The sequence below is a fragment of the Corvus brachyrhynchos genome, unplaced genomic scaffold, assembly GCF_000691975.1.
Source record: "Corvus brachyrhynchos isolate BGI_N302 unplaced genomic scaffold, ASM69197v1 scaffold229, whole genome shotgun sequence".
NCBI lineage: Eukaryota > Metazoa > Chordata > Aves > Passeriformes > Corvidae > Corvus > Corvus brachyrhynchos.
This window is the reverse complement of record NW_008240042.1, coordinates 2,192,566-2,215,719: the sequence shown is the minus strand read 5'-3', so window position 1 is coordinate 2,215,719 and position 23,154 is coordinate 2,192,566. Positions and strand designations below refer to the sequence as shown.

At 40.7% G+C, this 23,154-nt stretch overlaps 1 protein-coding gene across 1 annotated transcript; it reads right to left on the bottom strand.

The window, feature by feature from the left end:
• Positions 1-1,222: 1,222 nt before the first annotated feature.
• PRMT9 (protein arginine methyltransferase 9) lies at positions 1,223-17,556 on the bottom strand. The gene is made up of 14 exons (XM_008641272.2): positions 17,462-17,556; positions 17,078-17,194; positions 16,350-16,562; positions 15,776-15,924; positions 14,670-14,906; positions 13,992-14,159; positions 12,804-12,906; positions 11,593-11,699; positions 9,506-9,698; positions 5,589-5,772; positions 3,729-4,440; positions 2,890-3,043; positions 2,372-2,494; positions 1,223-2,186 (listed from the first exon to the last, which is right to left on the bottom strand). Exons 3-14 carry the CDS (start codon positions 16,533-16,535, stop codon positions 1,971-1,973), a joined length of 2,532 nt encoding a protein of 843 aa, XP_008639494.1. The 5' UTR covers positions 16,536-16,562; positions 17,078-17,194; positions 17,462-17,556; the 3' UTR covers positions 1,223-1,970.
• Positions 17,557-23,154: the final 5,598 nt, after the last annotated feature.

Here is a 23,154-nt window from a genome sequence, read left to right as displayed (position 1 = left end):
TTCAGTAAGGTACAGAGGGGACCTGGATAGGAAAACAGCTATTTAAGTGTCTTGGTTGCTTCTTTCAGAGTACTTCTGGAAAGCTACTAAGTTATTTTATTATTATTCAGTTATTCTATTTGCACAGTATAATATTCTGGCTTATTTGGGTTTTTTTCTGGGAGAAAAGTTATTTTTTTAATTGCAGTAGCTTATAGGACCATAGCTTTCCCTAAAGACTGCTACTGAATTTAAAAAATAGAAATCTTGCAATGATACCTACTCTGTCTTTGAAAACCACTAGCACAGTATATCAGGATTATATAAAAAGCTCATATATAAAAAGCTCACTTGCAAATAGTTAATTTTCCTCTTAATCATATTATTCCTCTGTTGTTTTATGGCATGCCAAATCTCCTCCCCAAGTTGTTTAATCAGAAGTTGTAAGGATTGCTCTTGCCTTACTCAAGGACACTAGAATGTCTTTCATTTGTGTTGAAGTAATTTTGGTTTCATCTTAATTACTAAAACCTTAATAAATACACCTAGCCCACTCTGCACGGTTTTTATCAGAGGTCTTCCTGCACAAGAAACCTAAACACTTCCCTATAAAACTGCACTCTGGTGCAATTACCATGCACCTGCCCAGTGTAGTTGTGTCAGACTAACTTAAAATTTTATGGATCATGGTTTTGGGTATTGTGTTTAAGAAGCACTTTTTTTTAATGTAATATCAAAAGCCTCTGGCCTACTATAATTCACTTGCATTTTGTTATGCATTGTACCCCTTGGATAAAGGACAGTATCCAGTTACTTTATCTTCAGAAAACATGACTTTGTGCCTCTGCTTGGGAAAAAAATTAGAGATGTTTCTTCCACCCTTCCAAATGGAGCTTTATTACAGCAATTTATCAGGTGCAGGTTCAGCTGAGGCTGGGACAACCCCAGCTCTAACAGTCCCAGAAGTTAAACTGAGTGAACTTGATAGAAATAAATAGAAATTCATAGATAGAAATAAGTTAAACTATCTGAAATGTTTGACCTAATGAAGAGTATATAATGACTTTAGCAGACCCTGACATTCTTGAAAAATCCTTTGTGGATGGCTCTTTATACAGGCTGATGTTAAAAGATCACAAAATTGCCTCTTCTCAATTGAACAGGCAGCACAGTAAAAAGGAGCTTAGCAACAGAAAAATCTTGGTAAGAGTCTTCCTCCTCTCTACAGAGGTAGAGTCAGTGCTGAGTTCAAAGCTTTTATTAGTCTTCCACTTGGTTATAAATTTAGTTAGAAGGAATTGGTTACCTGCATTATCCCAAGACGTAATGCTGTAGAAGATAGTCAGGAGTACTGCAGTGACGGATGTATTTTATGCGACTTTCATACGGACAAGTTCATGCCCATTGTATTCCTGGAAGAAAGTCTCTGGGGATTCTAAAAAGTTTACCAGTTTTACCTTCCATTATAGAGCTTGAGTTACCCAACAGCATTCCTTTACAGCTTTCTGGAATGGTCTGCGTGCAGGACTGACTTGTGATACTGCAGCTGGAATGCTGTTCAGTCCTCCCACAAGGCGCACATCTCAATACACTGACAGAGAAGGCTTTGGCAACTGAGAAGTGGAACCACAGCCTGAGAAACAAGGACTCCATCCCAAACAGCCATAGGTGTTTATTTCTGGTACAAGCCTCTGGATGCTTTTTTTTTCTCACTACAGCAGACCTGGCAGCAGAAGTCTGTCCCACTATACGAGCCAGCAATCAGGTCTGTGCTACAGTGAAGACAGTATCTCCTCTAACTGCTTGGTACAGTGCCTTTACAGTGCAAATTTTAGTCCACCAGTGGAGCCTAAGTATCTATTATTAAAGCAACAAAACAGCCTTTTTGATCAGTAAATAAAATTTAGACTTTAATACAAAGTAACAGCAGTGTTGTTACGAACTGTCAGTTTATGCATAGGCGATTAAGCACAAATCACACAGGACATTCTTCACCTTTTAACCGTAATGCTGATGTTGCTTTTATGGTGCTGGACATCAAGCACAAGTTCATCTCCAGCCTGAACTGGGATGGGCTCATCCAGAACAACTGCAGCTTGTTTCCAGTGTGAGGACTCATCAGATGTGTTCAAGCAATGGTCGTCATCCAGATGGATGTGATACCAGAAGGGAATGGCAGTGACTCGGCCAGACTTACAAATTTGTATCTAAAAATATTTAAAATAATAATCTGTTATACTATGCTCTTTGAAAAGGAAGTAGTTTAAACCATTTCAATCCTTTTCAGAGACAGCTGCAGGCAAGGAAATCCTGTATTGAAATGTTCAACCCACAGGAGCAATTAAGGAGCAGCGCTGCAGAAGAGCAGTTAGGTTTGGGTTCCAGAACTCACCTTCACTTCTCTGCTAGGGCTGTTCAGCAGAGGATTCATGAGATCCAGCCTTAAGAGCTCTGCTGGCTTGCTCAAGGGTACACAGGGTAACGTGGAGAGATCCAAATACACACGAACAGGTACCTAAGAGTATAGACCAGAACTTCAGGCAGAAACAGCCATTACCAAGTGAAAAGGTAGAAAACTTAATCATAACACAAAAGTTGCCAGGAATTACTGTGATGCCTGTCAGAGATAGACAGAAATGCAAAATCCAGCCCTCTAATGCCTTTCGAAACACTGGAATACAATTGACTGGGAACAGTAACACCACAGCCACTCTTCTGTATATTAACTGGGACAAAACTTCCACCCCAGTTCTAAAACAAACATCACCCATTCTAGTTTACTTCAAGGTTCCTGTGTAGTCACAAAAACCTCTCCTGATAATTTCAACAGTGTTTTCTTACAGTTTACACCAAACATAAAACAGCTGCAGCTTTGAAACCATGCCTGGAAGCCACCCACCAGCTTCCTACCTTGAACTGGTTGATAAAAGGGGCTATATTAAACCCCAGAGTTGGTTCTGTGCCTTGAACAGCACTCTCCAGCAACAGAGACTCCGATTCTACAAGCATCCCATATACCAACACATACTGTGGGAAAATCTTCCCACCACTGTGAAGTAAACACCTGTAAAATGAGAGAGATTACACCTGTAAAGCTGATCAATCAACAGGAATGAAAGAACAGTAACTACATTTGAGAAAAGCATGCTAGTTATTCCTCTGAAGTCCAGTGCTCCTAAGCAGGACGTGCCATCACTATGCATGAAGGTTAACAGAGAAGTTTCCCTAGGCCCACAAAAGGGGATAAATCCATTTCACACTTAGTTATCCATTTGCATTATTTTACTTTTCCTGCTCTGCCTTCTTTCCTACTCCTCCTGCTGTGAGGAACAGCTAGCTTTGCTGCTGCTTCCCTGGCTGTTCTAACACCATGTGTTTGTCTTCTAGCAGGACCAGTTTGTTCCCACAACCATTTGACACGTACAGGAATCTGGGCTTTTCTAACCTTGCACTAAAAGCTGCCTTGGTTATTACTGCTATCCTGCAAACTTCTGACAGACCAAGGGATATGATCATCCATTCATATTCCTGCATAAAAAAAAGATAAATCTGAGATAGTGAAATCTTGATTTAAGAAATTATAATGTATACAATGGTCAGGCCAGAAACACTAGGAGGTTCAATCCAAGGAAAAAAACTTTTCTCTACAGAAGCAGCATAACAGTAATTCCATAGTTACAAGGAATATTCTCAAAATTTTTCAGGTAATTACAGATTCCTAGAAATAATTTTGTCCTTTTATACTGTACCTGGATATTGCAGCCTTTTCCATCACTTCCTGCTGGATTAAACCTGATGTCTCTATAACATCCAAGATAATAATACTCCACAATTTGTCTGATTTGGGTCTCTGTAGCACCATACTTTCTTCTTCTAAGTGGCTGAGCCAAAACTCTAATGTTTCCTTAGGGAAGTGGTTTGCTTCTGCAATGACATGAAGTGCTGCCTGATGCTGTTCTTTCTCAACGGAACTGTAGGCTCTAACTGGTCCAAGCTTGCCAGCTATAATTGGCAGGATGGAGAAGCCTTCAGATACATCTAAAATGTAGAAAGCATTAGGATCCACATCTAGAGAACTCTTGTTTTGATCCTCTTGGAGGTTTATCCCACTGCCATGTCCATCAATGTCCATGGAGTGCAAGTCCTTACTTGGATTTAGTGACACCAGCACTTTGCTCATGGCAGCTTTAAAGCACTCGTGGTAGGGTACGTCATTGAGCAGGGCTATTTCTGTGGATTCCAGCACACACACTGGAGCGTTGCCATCCTGTTTGGTGCTTGTCTGAAGTCCAGCCAGAGCATTACATAATTCAGCCTCATTGCCCAAACTCGGCGTGTCGTCTCTGTCACTGAAATCCATCCCACACTCTGAAGGCAAAGAAGAGATGATCTGGATCTTCAAGTAGCAGTCTTGGCAGCAAACTTCCATCATCACAGTATCTCCAGTCTTCACAGAATAATCTTGGCAAAAGAGCATAAAAAAAATCATGTCAGTTACTTTACAGACACACCACTGAAGAGCCATACAGTGCTTAAGACAAACAAACAAACCAACCCACTCACCACATTATCTCATTTGTTCCTATCTGCGCCACAATATAAGTACATAAAACCATTAGAGTGTGTCAGAGCAGGGTGACCAAGATAGAGAAAGGCCTCAGGGGCAAGACTTATGGGAGCAGCTGAGGGCACTTGTTTTGTTCTGCCTGGGGAAGAGCAGGCTGAGGGGAGATCTCATCACAGCTGAAAACCCCCTCAAGGGTGGCAGTGGACAGGAAGGTGCTGATCTTTCTCTGAGACAGCACCCAAGGAAATGGAATGAAACTGCATCAGGGAAGTTCAGATTGGACATAAGGAGAAGGTCCTTCACCTACAGGATTATCAGGGCTGGAACAAGTTTCCCAGGGTAGCAGTCACAGCACCACGCCTGACAGGGTTCAAGGAGCACCTGACAATGCTCTGAGTCAGGTGATTTAATTTTAGGTAGTCCTGTGAGAAGCAGGAAGCTGGACTCTAGGATCTTTATGGGTCCCTTCCAGCCTGAGATACTCTAAGATTCTAGGAAACAGGAAAATAAAAAGTGGGTGAACAGAGAGTAGACGCTGCTAAAAATGGCACTGCCAATGCCTGTATGTGGAGAGTATTCAAGCTGAGTCCCACATAGGGCAAGGGGAAGGTAGGAATATTTTTAGTTAGGTAGCAATAGTTTTGGTTTTGTGGCAGTAGCAGCTAGCAATTTCTCCCTCCCCTTCCCCCCCCGCCCCCCCCAAGTCACATGTTCACCAGGTGAGCCAGTAGCCCCACTTTTTGGAGGTGCTCCACAATGCATTAAATTCAGTATAGAAAAGACCCCAAAGTTATTGAAAAGTACTCTCCCAGATCTCATCTGCTTCACAGCAGAGTCCCACGAACAAGCCCTGATGCAGGGACTGTGCACTACAGACCAGAAACATGATCAGGAACCACCTCACAGCTACTTGCTGTTGAACTTGTAATCCTATTTAGACTTCTTAGTCTCTGAGAAAAGCTAATTTATCAAAATGAAAAAAAAAAAAGCCCAAAATGAAACCAAGTTAATGTACCACAACAAGCAAACCCACAGGACGTACCAAGGAGGCCCTGCACAGGATACACTGCCTGTTCCCAGCAAGTTTCCTCGCTGGGACTTGTAGATAGAGAGTGCTCATCATCCAGCTGCAGTACAAACCACACCACAATAGCATCCAGTATTCCTCCTTCAGTGACTGGCAGGCTGAGCTTCCAGGGCTTTCTAGCTGCCAGGCTTTTCAGCTCCTGACAAAAGAAGAAAGAGGAAAAAATGAATAAAAATTTGGTTTTATTAAACTAAATCATCCAAAATTTCTGCACCAATCCATGAGGGCATCCAACACAAACTTGAAGTTACCAAGCCTCTACAACACCAATTATCATCATGAGTACTCACTAGCATAGGAATTGTCTTCCCACATGCAAGAGCCATTTCCCACATGGACAACCTGCATCTGTGAGCCATAGAAGCAAACACACCTACATCTTAGAACACACACATTTAAACCCACCCAAAACTGCAAGAAGTGCTTCAGACTGGCAGGGCTTGCCTTATGAGAAGGAATAAAACAGAGCCAGTCTTTTGAGCTGGACTCAAGCCAATGCTTAGGCACATGTTTCACTTAAAACCTGTGTTCAACCAGTTCTAGAAATACTGTGTGCAAGCACTGAATTTGCTCAAACACAGGCTTGCAAAATCATTATAAAACCAGGAAGTCAAACACCTTTGAGGGTGTTTTATCTGCTGTCTGGGCTGTAGGCCTTGTGTAAAAACTCAGGCATGTACAATTTCACTACTGGGAAGACCTTAAGGTCTACCCTAAAGGGATCATTTATAAATTCTCCAATACTCCTAAAAAGTTTTGAATATGTAACAGGAATTAAGTCTCTTTCCACGTACAATTTATTTTTCTCAGGAATTACCTTCTGCTACCAACATTCACAAGCACAAAAGGATCAGCACTAATGTTTTAGTTCCGGCATAAACCAATTAACAGGAGGTCAAGCACAAGGGACTAAAGGTTCTCTCAGTCACAACCGTTCTGCTTAGTAATAGCCCTTCCAAAACATTTATCAACTTCCTGATCTGCTTATGTCAACACTTGTCCTCTAAGTTTCAATCTTAAAATATACATGGCAAAAGAAAAGTTCATGTCCCACTCTGAGGATACAAGTAGCTGTCACATGCTGGATTTTTTATTTTTCCCTCTTCGCTCTGTGTTCTCCAAGAGCTTGTCTATCCCCCTTCTCACAACTGAGAGATGGCTGAACAATGGGCAAGTTAAAATTACTGGATGCTAACAAAGTTCACAGTAAGCTCTCACTGCTCTTCAATAGAAGTGCTTTGCTGCCAGTCATCTTTGTGGTACCTCCTCAACTAGTGAGGAAAAGAGCAGTAAGTTGAAGCTTTTCTAGCATCAAGCCCCTTGAAACAAGACAGCAAGAGCACAAGCATGCATCTGGTTCTTGGTTTCTGGGAAGCTGGGAGAAGTATAAAAGCGTATTTAATATTAAAACTATTCCTCCTGATTATTCCTCAGAAGCAGCAGGCCCAAGGTTCTCATCCAGTGGGTTCTAGTAACTGCAGTGTCACATTGCCATCACTTAAAAACCCATTTGAAGGCTTATTTCAGCTTTCCCTGCTCTCTGCCACGCCGCTTAACCCGTATTTATTCCTCACACTTGCCACTTTATAAACCTTCTTCTATTATTTATGCCAATTACAGATTTAAACAGCCATAGCACATCAGGACGGCAATTTATCAAGTAGTCCTGTTAAAGAGAGAACAAAAGAAATAAAGCAACGGCACAGGAATAAGCAGTAAAACCCCAAAATGATGCTATGCCACATATCCTCTGAAGGAGAAAAAGATAGCTTCCAGTAAAAGTAGTAAATGTCACTACAAACAGAAGGAAAATCTACAGAAAGAATGCAGTTATCAAGTTTCCTATGTCTTGATCCACAATTTCTCACATACTCCACACCACAACTCCTCATGAAGGATTAGAAAGAGCCAAAATCTGTAACTGTTGGCAAAAGCACAGTTCCTTTAGGGCCTGAAAGTGAGACTGAGCTTTAATTACTGGCTGCAGAGGGAAACACTTCCCCTGCCAGTGGCACTGATCTGCTGCCAGCAAACATGCACACAGGTAGCACCTGGCTGGGTGCAAGTGCCTGCAGCCTGTAATTACAGCCACACCTCATTCCCCTGCTGGGGAGGGACTGAGCTGCTGCTGCTAGTAACAGCAGTAATAAAATCATTGCCATAAAGCAGCTGCTTTTTAAAAATTATTATTATTATTTGTGAATTTTGACTTATTATTTCTCTGATCTGTACTAATGTCTTTGAAGTCTCCTACAACTCAGTTTGAGAAACACTGCTGTACTGTATTTTAAGCTGCCTTCTCTGTTCTGCCAGTTTAGGTCTGGATAGTTAGCACAAGCAGAATAAATGCAACAGCCCTCTAGTTCTTTGAAATAGGACTTTAGAAAATACGTCTTAGAAATTACCTTACTAGTGCTAAGTGATTTCTTATCTGAATTTCTGTCCTTAGTAGGTAATTCTGATACTGTTTTTAAGTTTAGGAGGATTTTTTCTTATTACAGTAGGAACAAAGACAATTTTTTTCTCATTTTTAGCTGCATTGATTGAACATCCAGGTGTGGCCATGGCAAAACACACAAACCCCCCAAAACAAAAACAACAACAACAAAAAAATCCATGCTGAAAGTAACCTACCAGTGTTTGGAATTGCCACATTTGCCCAGTGACAAAGTAACAAACAAAGTAACAAACAAACAAAGTAACAACAAACAAAGGATTCCTAACCACATCAGTGATTTGTAACAGTGGCATTTCCTCCTTTTTACTTATGATACCTTAACATTTCGTGACAGGAACACTCCATTAGTCTAACTGAAACTTCAAAGGAGCAGTTCTGAAACATGATTTAAAGAATAACACTGTTCTTTACTTTTCAAAATTATCTTTACATGTTTGCCAGCAGGCAGATGCTTAAGAACAGACATCTCTCAGATGAGAGCAATAGCTTTATATTGAAGCTGGAAGCAGAAGCAACATTAGGTCACAGAGATTGCTCCCAATAGTATACTGAAGAGCCTTGTCTTATTTCATTTTTAATCTCAGGATGTCAGACAAGCCAACTAGGAAAAGCTATTAATTCAGAAACTGCAACTCCTGGCCAAGCAGCAGCCAAGAATAATTTCATTTATATAACAGGATCTATTTTAAGCTCTGACTCAATGCTAGCTCCTCACCACAGGTCAATGAGCAAGAAGCACACCAGAGATCAGATGTATCATCTTTTTAGCAAGCTCAGCTGCAGGGGGCTCAGCTCCTTGCCTTCCAGTTCAAGCCTATTTAGCATACACATACAAATGTATTTTGTGTTAAATACACAAAATAATGCTACTAGATTTTAGAATGCCCTATAACAGAAATACCCTAAGATACAAAGGAGCTGAAGTGTGGAATCGAATGGTTGAATAGGATAATTCCTTTATCTCCTCTTTTACACTTATCCATCAACATTTACATGTTTATCCCAGATGGAAAATACAGCCTTTGTCCTGTCTTCAACAGTTTCTTGAAGACTGACTTTAGAGGAATAAAACTAAGCCAACTCCACAACTGCATAAATCATAATTGGTCTACCACATCTTTCCTCCCCCTCCCTGTACTGAGGCTGGCAGCTCTTGATCTTATGGTGAGGTAGTTTATATAGTCCCCTAAACTATGCCCAACAAACAAAAAAAACCCATCTTCAAAAAAATCACAGACTGTCATCTGATGAATCACATCACCACACAACCAGACAAGCATCAAAACCAGCAGAGGATTTCAGTGCAGCCCTGCCAACTTTGCACTTCTGAAGTTGAACCCAAAACCAAAGAAGATACGAGACTCTCGTTATTCATAAAATGATTACTTATGAAGGATGTAAGAAAAATCATTACCTGCAGATCATTGAAATCTACTGTCATGACTTGACAGGGTTCTGTGAGGGCTCTGTAACCCCCAGGAATACGACTGAGCTTCTCTGTGGTGTAGGGCTCCACAGTTTCCTCTGAGCCAGCAGCAGCATATGTGGGACTGAAGAACTGCACTGAATTTGACAAGCACACACCAGCAACTTCTTTCATTCCCACTCTGGGAGTAAAGGCAAACAGAGGAGAAATGAAATTCCAAGTAATTTGACCAAAAACCTAAAGGAAATTCTCCCTAGGCTGACTAATATTTTTAAATATACAGTGTTAGAATAGAGAAGCTAAAAAATACTAAAACAATTCTGTGGGGTTTTTGCCATGTTCAGAGCAGCTCTAAAGTGCAGAAAAAGCACCTCACCTTCAAGAACCAGCACTGAATGCTGTCACCAGAAACTAAGAAAAAGCCCAATACACGTTAAGAATTTCACTACATCTTAGGAAAAAAAACCCAATACCAATCAGAGCACAAGCAATGAAGCATAACTTAAAATTGCTAAAAGAAAGGGACAGAATACAAAGTAGAAGATCAGATCAGACACAGAGAGATGGCTGTGATATGCAAGATTATCTTTTGGACTGAAAGGGGATTCCCTCTCTCAGCAAGATGAATCAGTGTTTGATGATAAATTAAACACACTTTTAAACCTTTTAAACCTCATGTATTCGTTCAGTTCTGGGCTCTACATCTACTTCTAACCACTCAAAAAAAAAAAAAAATTAAAGCACGAGGAAAAGCTCAAATAAAAGTTGTATTAATTGTACAAGGCAGAAACTGTGCTAGATGATATAAAAGTCATGAGAAAAGAGATACTTCCACACTGCTATTTCATTAGGTCTCCTGCTCAGAAAGAACCATCCGACCCCCAAAGTTTTCCTGTGGAGTGTGAAAACATGTAGGGAAACGTGAAGGCATGCAGAAGAGAATAATTCAAAGAGATCTGCATAGTTTAAATCTGAGAACATGCAAGTGTTTTACATAAAAACAGGACTTGTTACAATAGCCTTAAATATTCTTACTGGAGCAAAAAGGGATCTCAAACTATAAAGGCAAGAAATTTAGAAGAGCCTTTTTCTTTTCCTACAGCATATAATTAATTTGTGACAATCACTTCAGTCCTGCTAGTCACCTTAAGCTATTAAAACAGAACATCAATTCAACAATCCAAAGTTAAAAGCAAATTAACTTTCATTCCATTGAAATTTTGTAAGGAACGGTCAATGCCCTGTTTCAAGGCAAAACCTTTTCTAATTGATGAATAATTAACTTCTCAAAGAAATTATTCTGTGACCATCTACCACGGGAACTTCTGTCTCTTGCTGGCCACTTTCCAGGTCTACTGCATTAGAAAAATCAGTGATGCAGCCTGGCTGCTTTTCATCCAGTGCACTGGAGCTCCTCTAAAAGTTAGTATTTTCTCTAATCTACAACAATATTAATCCTAAACAAAATACATCAAGTCCAAACCTCTCAGACAGAGACTGTCTCCATATTGTTCTAAAAGATGAGAATAAATATGAAAGTAATGGATACACAGTCAGAACTAGTCTTAGCAAAGAACCCCTACTGTATGCCAGTTCAGAATTGGGCAAAGGACATTCAGACAGATAATGACAGCTGAGGTTATCAACACTTAGGCTTTACACAGTCCTAGAAGGGTTAGATCCAGAAGTGAGGCATGGAGCAGATTATAAAGAGGGTAAAATGAGGATAAAGGCCAAGCGTTAATCCAAGAATCTCCAATTCAGAAACTGAGAAGTAATTTTACTATGAAGGAATTAAATTTCTTTAGCATGTGTTAAGAGACAGGTATTTCAGCATAACTGTATGATTAAGGGGTCCAGAAAATCTGAACCTCAAAGGGGTAGGGAGGTGGGGCAAAAAAAAAAAAGCCTGGAAAAGGGGTAGGGAGGGTGAGAGCAGTTATCTTTTTAGTTAAACAGATAATCATCCATTCAAAAAATAAAGAGCACAGTAAATGAGAAATGGTCAATAAAAACAACCAGTCTCTTCTCAAATAAAAAATATGGGTTCAAGCTGTGTTAGAGTTTAAACACACCTGTGATGTCTACGTATCTCTTTGCATTCCACTGCCATCCCAAATACTGTAGCACTTGCAGGAATAACTCTGCCATAGTCTCCAGCACAGATGTTTTGGTTTTTAGGCTGTGAAAACATGAACACCAACATGCAATGAGACAGTAGCCTATTTCTACCATTACTGAAAAGCCTAAGTTACATGTTAGTGAGCCATTCATGTGACAGTCAAAATATCAGTAAGTTCTTAGTGACTGGTAAAGTCACTGGTCTTTGGCATTCTGTTGACCATTGAAGGAGTTTTTTAAATACAGTGTTTTAATATAACCAGGCATAAGCTTTACTTTTCAGTCCACTACTTCCTCTGTGTAACTAATGGTGTTTTTCAATCTGCATTTTGTTAAGAGTATACTGAAACATTTGAAGACTTTTCTTTTATGCATCATTCCTGTACTTAACACTAGAGGTCATCAGTTTCAATTCAATACAACACAAAAGGTTTCAGCCAGCTAAAACATTTTTTTAAAGAACTGGAATCAAAGCAAGGACAAAATAAAGAGAAGTCCTTCTATTTTATAAGATGTAACAGAGATTAAGCTATGTAAGACTCCATGTCATATTACTTTGCTTAATGTACTAGCAAAACCACAAAATACACAAAGCAAAATCTGAGACCCAGTGGAATTGCTCAGTCTTCCAAAAAGGCTCAAATCAGAAAAAAGAAATCAATTTATTTACCAAATTATAATTGAGTGTTTCCTAGTGTTACAATGAGAAATAATTCTATCATAACTCAGCATTTTCTGCTTAGACTGACTGACATGCCTTTCTGCTACTAGCTGGCACCTGAAAATGACCAGGTTGTTATCAAACTTGGAGGAAAACTGTGTTAAAAAAACCACATAAACTCTTTTGGTGTTACTTACAAAGATGGGGGACAAGAAAAATTTAAAATAAATGAATGAATAGTGATGAAGACTGAACTACCTGTGATGATGGAAGGTTACATCAGGGAAACATGCTTTGCAAATACCTGTTTACTCAGAACACAGAGGTCACAGAAGTACAATGTATGTTCTGCCTCACTGCCACTCACCAAAATCAAATTCATGGAACAAGCCCAGATCACTCATTTTTAGCATACCAAAAGGAATGAAATACTTACAAGACAACTGTTTCTCATTCCCATATGCCTGGAATGTGTGCACACGCACAGGTACCCACATCACCTACCTTTGGTTGTAAAAGCAGATGTTCCCAAGCATGTATCAAGCTCTCCACAATTCCTTCTCCAAATAAGCCAGCATCAACTGTTTCTGTGACAACTAAGGAAACTCTAGACATGAAAAAGAACACCATGAAATAGAACATATAACAAACACTCCTGTCAACAATCAATCATTCTTTTAAAGGAAAAACTCCACCATACCAATATGAGCTCAGAGCAAAACTTTTACCAGCATTCTGGAATTTGAGTACATACGGGCAATTTAATTCTTCCAAAGAATTATGTGTTTTGAATTGTTGTTAGAAGTTATTGAAGATGCAGATAGAAGAGAGCAAATATTGAGCAAGAATTTACTGTAAAGCTTCTTGCTCAGCATTTATAAATAAGTCGTGTGGGAAGAATCTAGGCAAAACAGGAAGATGTTTCAGCCTGGGCACACAGCCAATGATAACTGCAGAATATATATTTTGTGCAATAGTATGTATTCATGCATGTGTATAAAAAGGAATTAAAACCCCCAAAACTATAATCGAAGCACAATAAAATTCCTACACAGACTAACAACTAAATCTTAAATCCTCTGGAATTAAACCAAAAAGCATACAGCATAAGAGAAGACACTTCCAGAACAGCAGTAATTCATTTATTAATAGTTGACATCTAGTAACTCATTATATACACTAAAGGGATACATGTGTTACTGTAGCTCAGCTAACACAATCAGAAAGGCTTGATTGGCCTAAACCACGAGCTTCATCATTTCAGATCATGAGCCTTTACCATCACCAGACACTTTATTAAATGTTAGTAACTCCATCCTATTCAAAGGCTGCAGAAGTGAGCCAGAAGATGTTAGAAGTATAAAAGTGTGTTAAAATTACTTTTATGACATAGTAATCTAATTTTTTTTTCCTGTTGCTGCAGTATAATTACACATGCCCCAAAGCTCCCACCATCAAAGAATTAAAATTCCTTAATTTACGACATCGTTGATCTACCACAGAAATTAGGATGATCTGAAGAATATGTTGTCATTTCTGCTCTTTAAACACATAAAAGATACAGAGAACCTTCCCACATTATGAGTAATATCACAACAGTGTTATTTCCTGTTTAGGTCACAAGGCATTTCCTATTTTCTTGAAATTAAGAGCAAACTCAGAATACTATCAGAAGAGAAAGCAACAACGTACCTTTCAGGTATGTGCTTTGGGATTTCTATATCAAGTGACTTCAAATGCAGAAGTTTGATCTCTCTTTCCATATTATTGGCTGCCACCACATCACGGGCAAGTTCATACATGGTTTTGGATAATTCGCAGGCATAGACAAAAGATGCTCCCGCCTTTTTTGCAAACATACTGGAAAACAAGAATCAGGGGTTTTCCCCTCCTCTACATCTGCTTCATATTTCTACCAGTTCAAGTCTAAAAATCATCATTAAATGAACTGGTATCTCTTGTGTGAACAGTGATATTGCACAAGTTGATATCCTCTTAATACGTTACCACCAAAAAAACCACCACAGTTAGCATAAGGGCCCTCCCCCAGCTAAGCTGAATCCACTCTTTACAGTCAGTATTTGAAGACAGGACAAGTAACATTACAACTTCAAAACCAATGTGAGTTATTCGATTTATACAGCACTTACTGACACAAAAAGCATCTGCAACAAATAATGAAAAAAGGTTCAAAAACTACTACTAGTCACTCATCTCCAGACTTACTGGCTTCTGCAAGCTTTGTTTGCTTTCTTAAGTTTTGTCTCCATAAAAGGATCAAAGTAGTTATTTTTTCCACTCTCAGCTGAATTTTGTCAGGCAGCCAATACTTCTCTATCAAATTCATGTGAAATGTGCATTGTGGCATACCTCAAAATTCCTGTTCCCGTTCCAATATCCAGGACAGATTTGCTCCCTGAGCGGACAGCATTCTCAATGGCCTTGAGGTAGGTGAGGTTCCTCTTGGCATCGTTGAGCATGATGAAGTGCCAGCGCTCCACCAGCCAGTTTGCAACGCGGTAAAAATTCTCCTTGGCATCGGCAAAGTCGGGGTTGAGCTTCACTGCTTTATGAAAATACCCAGCTGCTTCATCTCTGAAGCCCATTCTAAGAGGAAAAATGACAAACAAATGGAAAGTATGCATGCAGCTGTGAACATCTGAGGGTCTGTAAAGAGGTCTTATGTCAGCTGAAAGACAACAGAAATATTTTGCCTGAGTTAGAAAGATTATCTTTAGAAAACACTGGCATTACTTTATGAAAAAGAATGATTTATAGCTGTACATCGAGTCACTGTAAAATGCAAAGCCAGGTCAGAAATACCATTGTGTGCACCAACCTTCATCTACTACTGCATCCTTTGACAAAGTCAAACAGGTTTTATTTACAAGAACTCACTGCAACAACATGACAGCAGCAGCTCTGCAATCCAGTCTCACACATAATCAACTCGAGAGAATGCTATAAACCCCAAAACTGTTTTACTCTATTTACCTGGAACATTCTGCAAAACCACAAAATTTTGAGTTGCCAGCTTTTGCATTAAGTGTCAGTTTTGAAAAAAATGGAAAGAAATCAAAAAGTAACCAAATTGTGAATTTGAATCAAGCTTTCATGATACCTACAGCATAATCTCAAATCAGACAGCACTGAAAAAAGCTCCAGATCTATCAAATATACATATACATTTTAATACAATGCTCAGTGAGGTGTTCCTTTAAACCAAAGAAATCACAAAAAGCAAACCTAACTAAAACCACCTGGATTACAATCTATGATTTCAGTCTTAAAATTCCAGCCTTAGAAGACCTGAGCAACACCAAACATGGTGGCTTTTTTTTTCCACTTTTGTTGTGATTAACAACATTTATTTTAGCACTGTCTACTCTTTTTAGGCTATTTTAGACAAGCAGATGTGAATGTGCTTGTATTTACAACATGAACCTTACAAAAACTGCATATACATCACTACAAACCTGAAGAGATGTTCTCCCATACTGTTACAGATCACTTCATCGTTGGGATACAGTTCAAGTGCTTGTTCATAGCAGTTAAACAGATCTTGAATCCGTGCCAGCGAATCCAGTTCTTCTGCCCATTTAAAGAGAGTAAACTGAAATGTTTCCTAGAAAATAAACATAGACCACTGAGATGCTGGGAGTTACCAGAAGTAGGGAACTGAGCCCTGAAAACATCTAGAGGTGTCCTGACATACACCTGGACACCCACACATGAGGATCAGCTCCCAGAAGTGTTTACTAAAAGCCTGCGTGTATAATAATGCATGCTCCAGGACTAACAAGGCCCAGTTTTTATTAAATGTGATTGACACACACAGACTAAAAGATTCTATGAACTCCCTCCATATAAGCATACAGAGCTTATTAAAGAAGTCATTGGCCATTCCAATTATTCCTGATTTTCCAATTCTGTCTTCAAAATAAAAGCAGAAACTTGTTACATGTAACAAATCACAAGTACAAAACATGTCACAAAGACCTCAAAAGAATTACAATAAATCAAATTTCAAGTAATTCGAAGAGCACTTACTTTGACAGTAGTTTTTAACTCAGGAGCTAGATTTAGTACCAGGAGATAGTGAGCATATGCAGTTCCAAAATCCTGGTTCTCCAGGCAATGCTGAGCACTTTGCAAAGATCTGGAAACCAATTCCCGTCTGCTGGCTTCCCGACCACCCCTGTGGTTACTGTAAAGTTTGGCATTGGAGTTGGGCATTCTGAAGGATGTTAATACTCACTTATTCTTAAAAAAAAAGAAAAAGAAAAAAAGTCATATGTACTATATGCTGTAGGCCAAAACGTTTGTACACAAAGTTGACAGATCAAAAAATATTTTTGTTTTCACTGGCATTTAGTAAAGACGTCTTTCCTCCCAAAAACATCTCGTCTTTATGCCACTGATAATTTCATCAGTTCTGAGTGCTCACCACTCAAAAGTCAAGTGGGCACCACATCTACGTTAAACCAGGTCCCAGAAACAGGATTACATTTCTGGCTTCATAAAATTTATTTTCTTAAAAAACCTTTTAGCATGTCTCTGACCAAACGGTTGTGCACACTGGAAGTTCATGCACTCATGAATTTCACAATCAACCACAAAATCTGCAAGTTAAATTTTTTCTCCTTGAACAACAGCATCTTCATAAAGGAAAACCTCACAGAAAGAGCTAATGAGGTCGCAGTTATTTTACACAAGGTACCGCGGCTATTTTTTCCTTTAAGAAAACATTAAAAAGAATGACCAGAACCAAAACTTACATTTTTATACCTGCCTGGGTTACCGCTGTAACTTCTAAAGGTACTCAGCTGAGCAGGGCTTCAGTAGGTCAAAATGTGTCCCAATGCTGAAGAACACGAAGGTTTCGTGGAGAGGGACTGCAAGAAACACAGTACCAATCACGACTAGGCTTTTTTTTTTCCCCTGTTTTCTTAAAAATAAAATAAATAACAAAACGCAGACCAAAGCTCGGCCGCGCAAGCGCGCCCCAGCAGGGACTCGCAGAGTCAGGGCGGCCCCACCGCTCGCATGTGGCGCCGGGGCACGGCGGCCGAGGGGCCGCACGGCTCCAGGCGCTGCCCCACAAGGAGCTGCCCCGGGAAGCTGCGGGGGAGGTGAGAGCTTCCCCTGCTCCGGGGCATCACCTGCTCCAGAGCCATCCATCCCCTGCTCCAGGGCCGTCCGTCAGGGGCCGTGCGCGGAGCGGCGCTCCCAGGCCGCCGCCATGCCGGGGCCGAGCCGGAGCCATCGCGCAGGCGCCGGACGGGCGTGAACGCTGAGCGATAAAGGTGTTTTCATTGCCCGCCTCCTTTCTCCGCCCGTATCCAACCCTTTGGAACCTGGCAGTGCAGCTCGTGCTAACGCAGGGCTGTAGCAGGGATCCGCAGCAAGGCTCGATCCCGCCCCCTGCCGTTCCGTGCTGTTCGGGGCTGCTCCGCTAGCGCGAAAGAACCACCACCTTAAATGTTGCCCAGCGCTGTGCAGACACCGCCTCCCTCCACTGCCCTGTAGTCACGGTGCTCGGACGCTTAATTTTAATTCCCCTCTTGGTAAGTCCCGAGAACCTCAGATGAGGACAACATAGGCTTTAAGTCAGAAACAAGCTCTTCTTGGACCTTTGACTGGCAGCTCTGCTCGGCAGCAACAAATTGCGAGGAGCAAAATTCAGAGCTTTGCTCCATATCTCAAATTCCTTATCTTGCTCCTTCCCATGCCTGTGACACCACCTGCCTTCTCTGTGGAGTTGTCTGCTCCGGGGAACAGCCCCATTCAGAGCCCTGGAGTGCAGAGTTCATTTGGTCATGTCCTGCTTCTGGGACAGCGACAGGAACAGGCCGTGGCATTGTTTACTAATTAAGAAGTGTTTGGACGCTGCTCATCTTTACTTTTCCCTTTTAAAGCATGAATGCAGCTCTTCCACGCTTTTACAGCTGTGGATATTGTGTGTGCATTCCCGTTTTTGAAACAAATGAGCGTTGTGTAAAAATGCCAGGCCAGCATTTTGAACAAGATGAAAAGAGCACATATGGAGTGGGAACATGAGCCTAAATGGAACACTTTAGCAGCTGAACTGTAATCGACAGTGGAATTCATTATTGCTCTATAACGTTATAAGGGGGGAAGTCTACAAATATTTTGAGACAAGTGGCCCCAAAAAAATTCAGAAAAGGAAACCTGAATGACATGACAATCAAATTCTGATAGAGGAAAGTCGTGCTAGAAAAAAAATCTAAAACAACTGGCAAAACCAGCACTTGGGCTGGATGAAGTCCATGAGGATGTGCAAGTATCAGTATCAAAAAGTATCAAATACTTCATATGAGGACTGAGCGCCAAAGGAGGATATTATACCTTATTAAGCAACTGGTACCAACAAGCCTTCATTCAGTTTTGAAAGGAAAAAAAGCTGTGAACTTTAAATTAGTAACAGGGAACAACCTTGTCTGACTTTGGCTTAATTATGCCTTCCAGCTAGAGGACGATAGTACCAGGCAAAGAAAATGTTAGCACCTGTGGGATATCAGGAGCAAGAATGAGAGAGAGAGAGAAAAAACGCAATGCAATTATCACCTGTGTCACCTATCCGTGAGGTGTAACAAGAGCTGGACTGTACCAAATAGCTGTAATGAGCAATTATCTCTGGCACTCCACGGTTCTCCAAACTAATTCAACTGTATTTTTTGTCAGAGCAAATAAATGCTAATGGATAGCATAAATTCTTTATAGTGCCTATTTTAAACAAAAATGAAGTATTACTGTGTGCCAATTTGACCCATTTGTGAAGGGAGACTACTAAAATATGGCAGTGTAAAATCCTTGGAATTCACAGGAGTCCATTAATTTCAAAGGCTGGGGAGGATATTCGTTAATTTCATACTCACAACTTTTTGATGGAACATTCCAGGGAAAAAAAATGGCCACAGAATACAATGTTTTGTAACACTGACAAAGCATACAGCTGCTTCCTAAAATAATTTTTTGAGTAAAGTTTGTGCTGTAAAGAAGTGCCAAAAAGGAATGCCCATCTTTTCAGACATATACATGATTGCCTTAATAAGCATAAAAACTGTTGGCAGTAGAATAAATAAGGTTGGTCTGCATCGTGTGTGGTTGCAGACCAGTCTGTTTATATATGAACTCTTGATGGATGAGAGGAGAGGGAGCATGCAGCCTAGAGGTATCTCACATATGCATAAGACCCCTAAGATCTTTCAAGCCAACCATGATGACACAGTCATAAGCAAAATGGGAGTTAGAAGGAAACTCCCAAACCCTCTATTAAATCCATGACAGGACTAACAGAGGTAAAAGTGCTTAGACAAGGAAAGAAATTATAATTCCTTGGAAGGCTGCTGTTGCTAATGATGTTTTCAACAACACAGCTGTGTGTTGGAAATGGTGGGAGCTGGTATCAATGCTCTGTAACAAATTGTCAGTAAAACTGAAAGTTAACTTCACTCATTCTAACCTGTCTCTCCTTAACATGCAGCCTGGAGACACAATCAGCCACATCAGGATATCATCTTCCATAAAAATCAGAATGGTAATCTGAAAAGAACGTAAGGAAGGTAAAATGGAACAAAACATATGATATGCTGGTGTTTGCCTGTTGTACAAAATGACTTGAAGAGGGTATTTGCTGAAACCACGCTTGCAGTGAATGTCAAAGGAAAATAACCAAAGCAAAGATAAATACACAGTTTATGGGCAGGATATTGCTAGAGCTTCACACAGTCAATTTATGTCATAGTCTCTTAAAAAAGGCTACAAGAAGGCTGTAAAATTTGATGAGCTTGAGTAGGGAGTGGCAGAAAAGAGGAGATTTTTCTGATGTAAAGGCACTTCAAGCCTTAATTAGTGGTAAAAGGGCAACTCCTTTTATTGCTCATTAGGTAGGTAATTGTCATGCATAAATTAACGGGTTATTATTTCTCCTCAGTTTTCCATCTTTTGTATTATATCACAGTTTTGCTGCTTCAGAGTCCGACAATATTTTGAATGGGTGGGTCAGGTTTAGGAAAAGATATGCTTAATAATTGTGGTGGTGGGAACCCACTATGTTGTTTGGATTAATTGGATAAACAGTGTAGAATATCAATTTAGTACTGAATTTACTTTCTTGTTTTATTATTTAAATAGAAGTTGACTCTCTTTATTCTGGGGGGAAAAAGTGTTATTTTTATGTACGTATTTCTGTTTGACTAACTGCTCTTTATAGCTACAACTAGAAAGGAATACATTTTCACTTCACATGACTGAGGCAGGTGGACCACTTTCCCCTAATGGGCCTGTCATGGTAAGACAAATCTAAATTTTAGACCTGGTGGGGTTTTTTGCCAGCTAAAAACCCCCAGGACTAAGATAAACATTTAAATTTTTTTGTGTGCATGTGTTTGAGTGCAAGCAACTCCACACAAAGCATGGGATCTCACTACTTTACAACATTTCAGTGGAATTATAATAGAGAAATTACAATAACTATAAACAAGCATGAAAAATATTATTCTAATTTTAATGCTGAAACAACTATAGGACAAAGTAAACAAACTACTAATGGAAGGCATATCTACTCTTGAAATGCTGCTCCAGTAATCTGAACAGAGATAAGGATTGTTTGTTATTTTTTTAAGGTGGTTTTCTTGTTTGCAATTCTTTTTAAACTGATTTTTGAGTAGCATAGAAACTTCTCAGCTAAGTAATACTAGAAAATAAGTATCATCAGATAATGTTACCTAGAAGGTGGAACACTTGGCTGAAAAAGTGAACATTCAGGATCAGCTCTCAATAGCCCCTCCTGGTCTGCTGTGATTGCAGGCAAATCATCTGCACTTTTAGGTAGCATCTCATTTGGAGGGGCCACAGTCATTTTCAGACTACTTTCAGAAACTAGACTTACTCACAAGCCTTCATGTCAAGCCCCTTCTCCCCACCCCTTTCTTTACATAATTGTGTTTTCTTATCATCCTTATCTACACGAACAATGATGACATTATCTTGGCCTTTGATCATGAAATTCTGTATTTACTCACTTGAGCTCTGTGGCTGCTGTCAGATGGGTAGCACACATCCTCAGTCTGGTTTCTGAAGCAAACTCTCAAATGGACAGTTATTAATAAGACCCAAATGTTTGCAAAATTGAATACTACCCAATACACTGCTCTATGAACAGGAGTAATTAAAAATGAGATTTGTAAAGTGCCCATCTATTTCCATACTTGACTTCTGCAGGTCAGTGCATGGGGTCATACAGAAAAAGGTTGATAGTTACACCACCAAGTTATCTTCATCTCAGACATGCAGCGTAGGCTTAACTGTGGGCCCAACAATAACATATTTAATGAATACCAAAGCTCATTGCTTCAAAGGGAGAGGGAACTGACACTCAATTTGCCAAAATACAGGAAAAAAAATAGATTGAATTTACTCCCAAAGAAGATAATTGTGACTAAAATATATACTCCTCCAATCACCTGAGAAAGTCCCACCAAAGCATTCTGAATTACACTACTACATGAAACCATGGAATTACAGCTAAATTATAAATACAAATATAACTATAAGCCTTTTCTGTCTTCTTCATTATTTTCCTAACATTCTTAACTAAAACAATTCAGCATTGAGTGGTCTTCTCAAGGTCTTGCTCTTGCCCCAGACTTGTTCACGAGACTGTATTAGTTTATTGAATCAAGACATAAAGGTGGGTCTGTATCTATTTTACTGAGTATTTCACATGCAGACACAAGTGGGACAGGGGCAGATGAGCAATGCCAGCCTTCTCAGCTGGCAGACCACCACCACCATAGCCAATTTAGGATCAAGCAGCCCATAGGCTGCTCTGTGCATCCTCCCTCTGAGAGCCTGCTCAGCCCCTTCCTAAAGCCCACGGACGTTTCCATGAGGTGGAGGGGGCCCAGTGGCTGGTATAATCATAGAACCATAGAATATGCTGAGTTGGAAGGGACCCATCAGAATCATTGAGTCCAACTCTGGCTCTACACAGGACACCTCAAGAATCCCACCACGTGCCTGAGAGTGTTGTCCAAATGCTTCTTGAGCTCTGTCAGGCTTGGGGCTGTGACCACTTCCCTGGGATGCCTATTTAAGTGCCCAACAACCCTCTGGGTGAAACGCCTTTTCCTGATCTCCAACCGAAACCATCTCTGAGTCAGCTTCATGCCATTTTCTCAAGTCCTGTCACTGGGTGCCACAGAGATCAGCGTCTGCCCCTCTTCCTCACGAACAATGAAGACTGCAATGAGGTCTCCCCTCAGTCTCCTCCAGGCTGAACAGACCAAGTGACCTCAGCCACTCCTCATACGGCTTCACCTCAAGGCCCTTCACCATCCTCATGGCCCTCCTTTGGATGCTCTCTAATAGTTTAATGCCGTTCTTATATTGTGGCACCCAAAACTGCCCCCAGCACTGGAGGTTGAGGCCGCCCCAGTGCAGGGCAGAGCGGGACAATCCCCTCTCTTGCCCGGCTGTCGATGCTGTGCCTGATGCCCCCAGGACACAGCTGGCCCACTTGGCTGCCAGGGCACTGCTGACTCACATTCAGCTTTCCCTCAACCAGGACTCCCAGGACCCTTTGCACAGCGCTGCTTTCCCGTTCCCCAGGCTATACATACATCCGGGGCTGTCCCGCCCCAGGTGTAGAATCCCGCACTTGCCCCTCACGCTGTTGGTGACTGCCCATCTCTAGCTTTGCCGAGGTGTCTCTGCGGAGCAGAGAGCGCTCTCTAGTAGCAGTACCTGCCCGCATTCCCCGCTCGGGGACGCCCGCAGCGCCCCAGCAGGGCTGCCTTGCCCGGGGAGCACCGGCGCGGTCCCAACCCCC

Bases quoted from the DNA above. Each gene is read 5' to 3' on its own strand.
- PRMT9 (XM_008641272.2), bottom strand. From the start codon at position 16,535: ATGCCCAACTCCAATGCCAAACTTTACAGTAACCACAGGGGTGGTCGG. The intron at 14,160-14,669 runs GTATGCCACAAT...CTTGTTTTCCAG, and splicing joins ACGGGAACAGGAATTTTGAG to TATGTTTGCAAAAAAGGCGG. The intron at 2,495-2,889 runs GTAGGAAGCTGG...CTATACTCTTAG, and splicing joins CTTTTATCAACCAGTTCAAG to GTACCTGTTCGTGTGTATTT.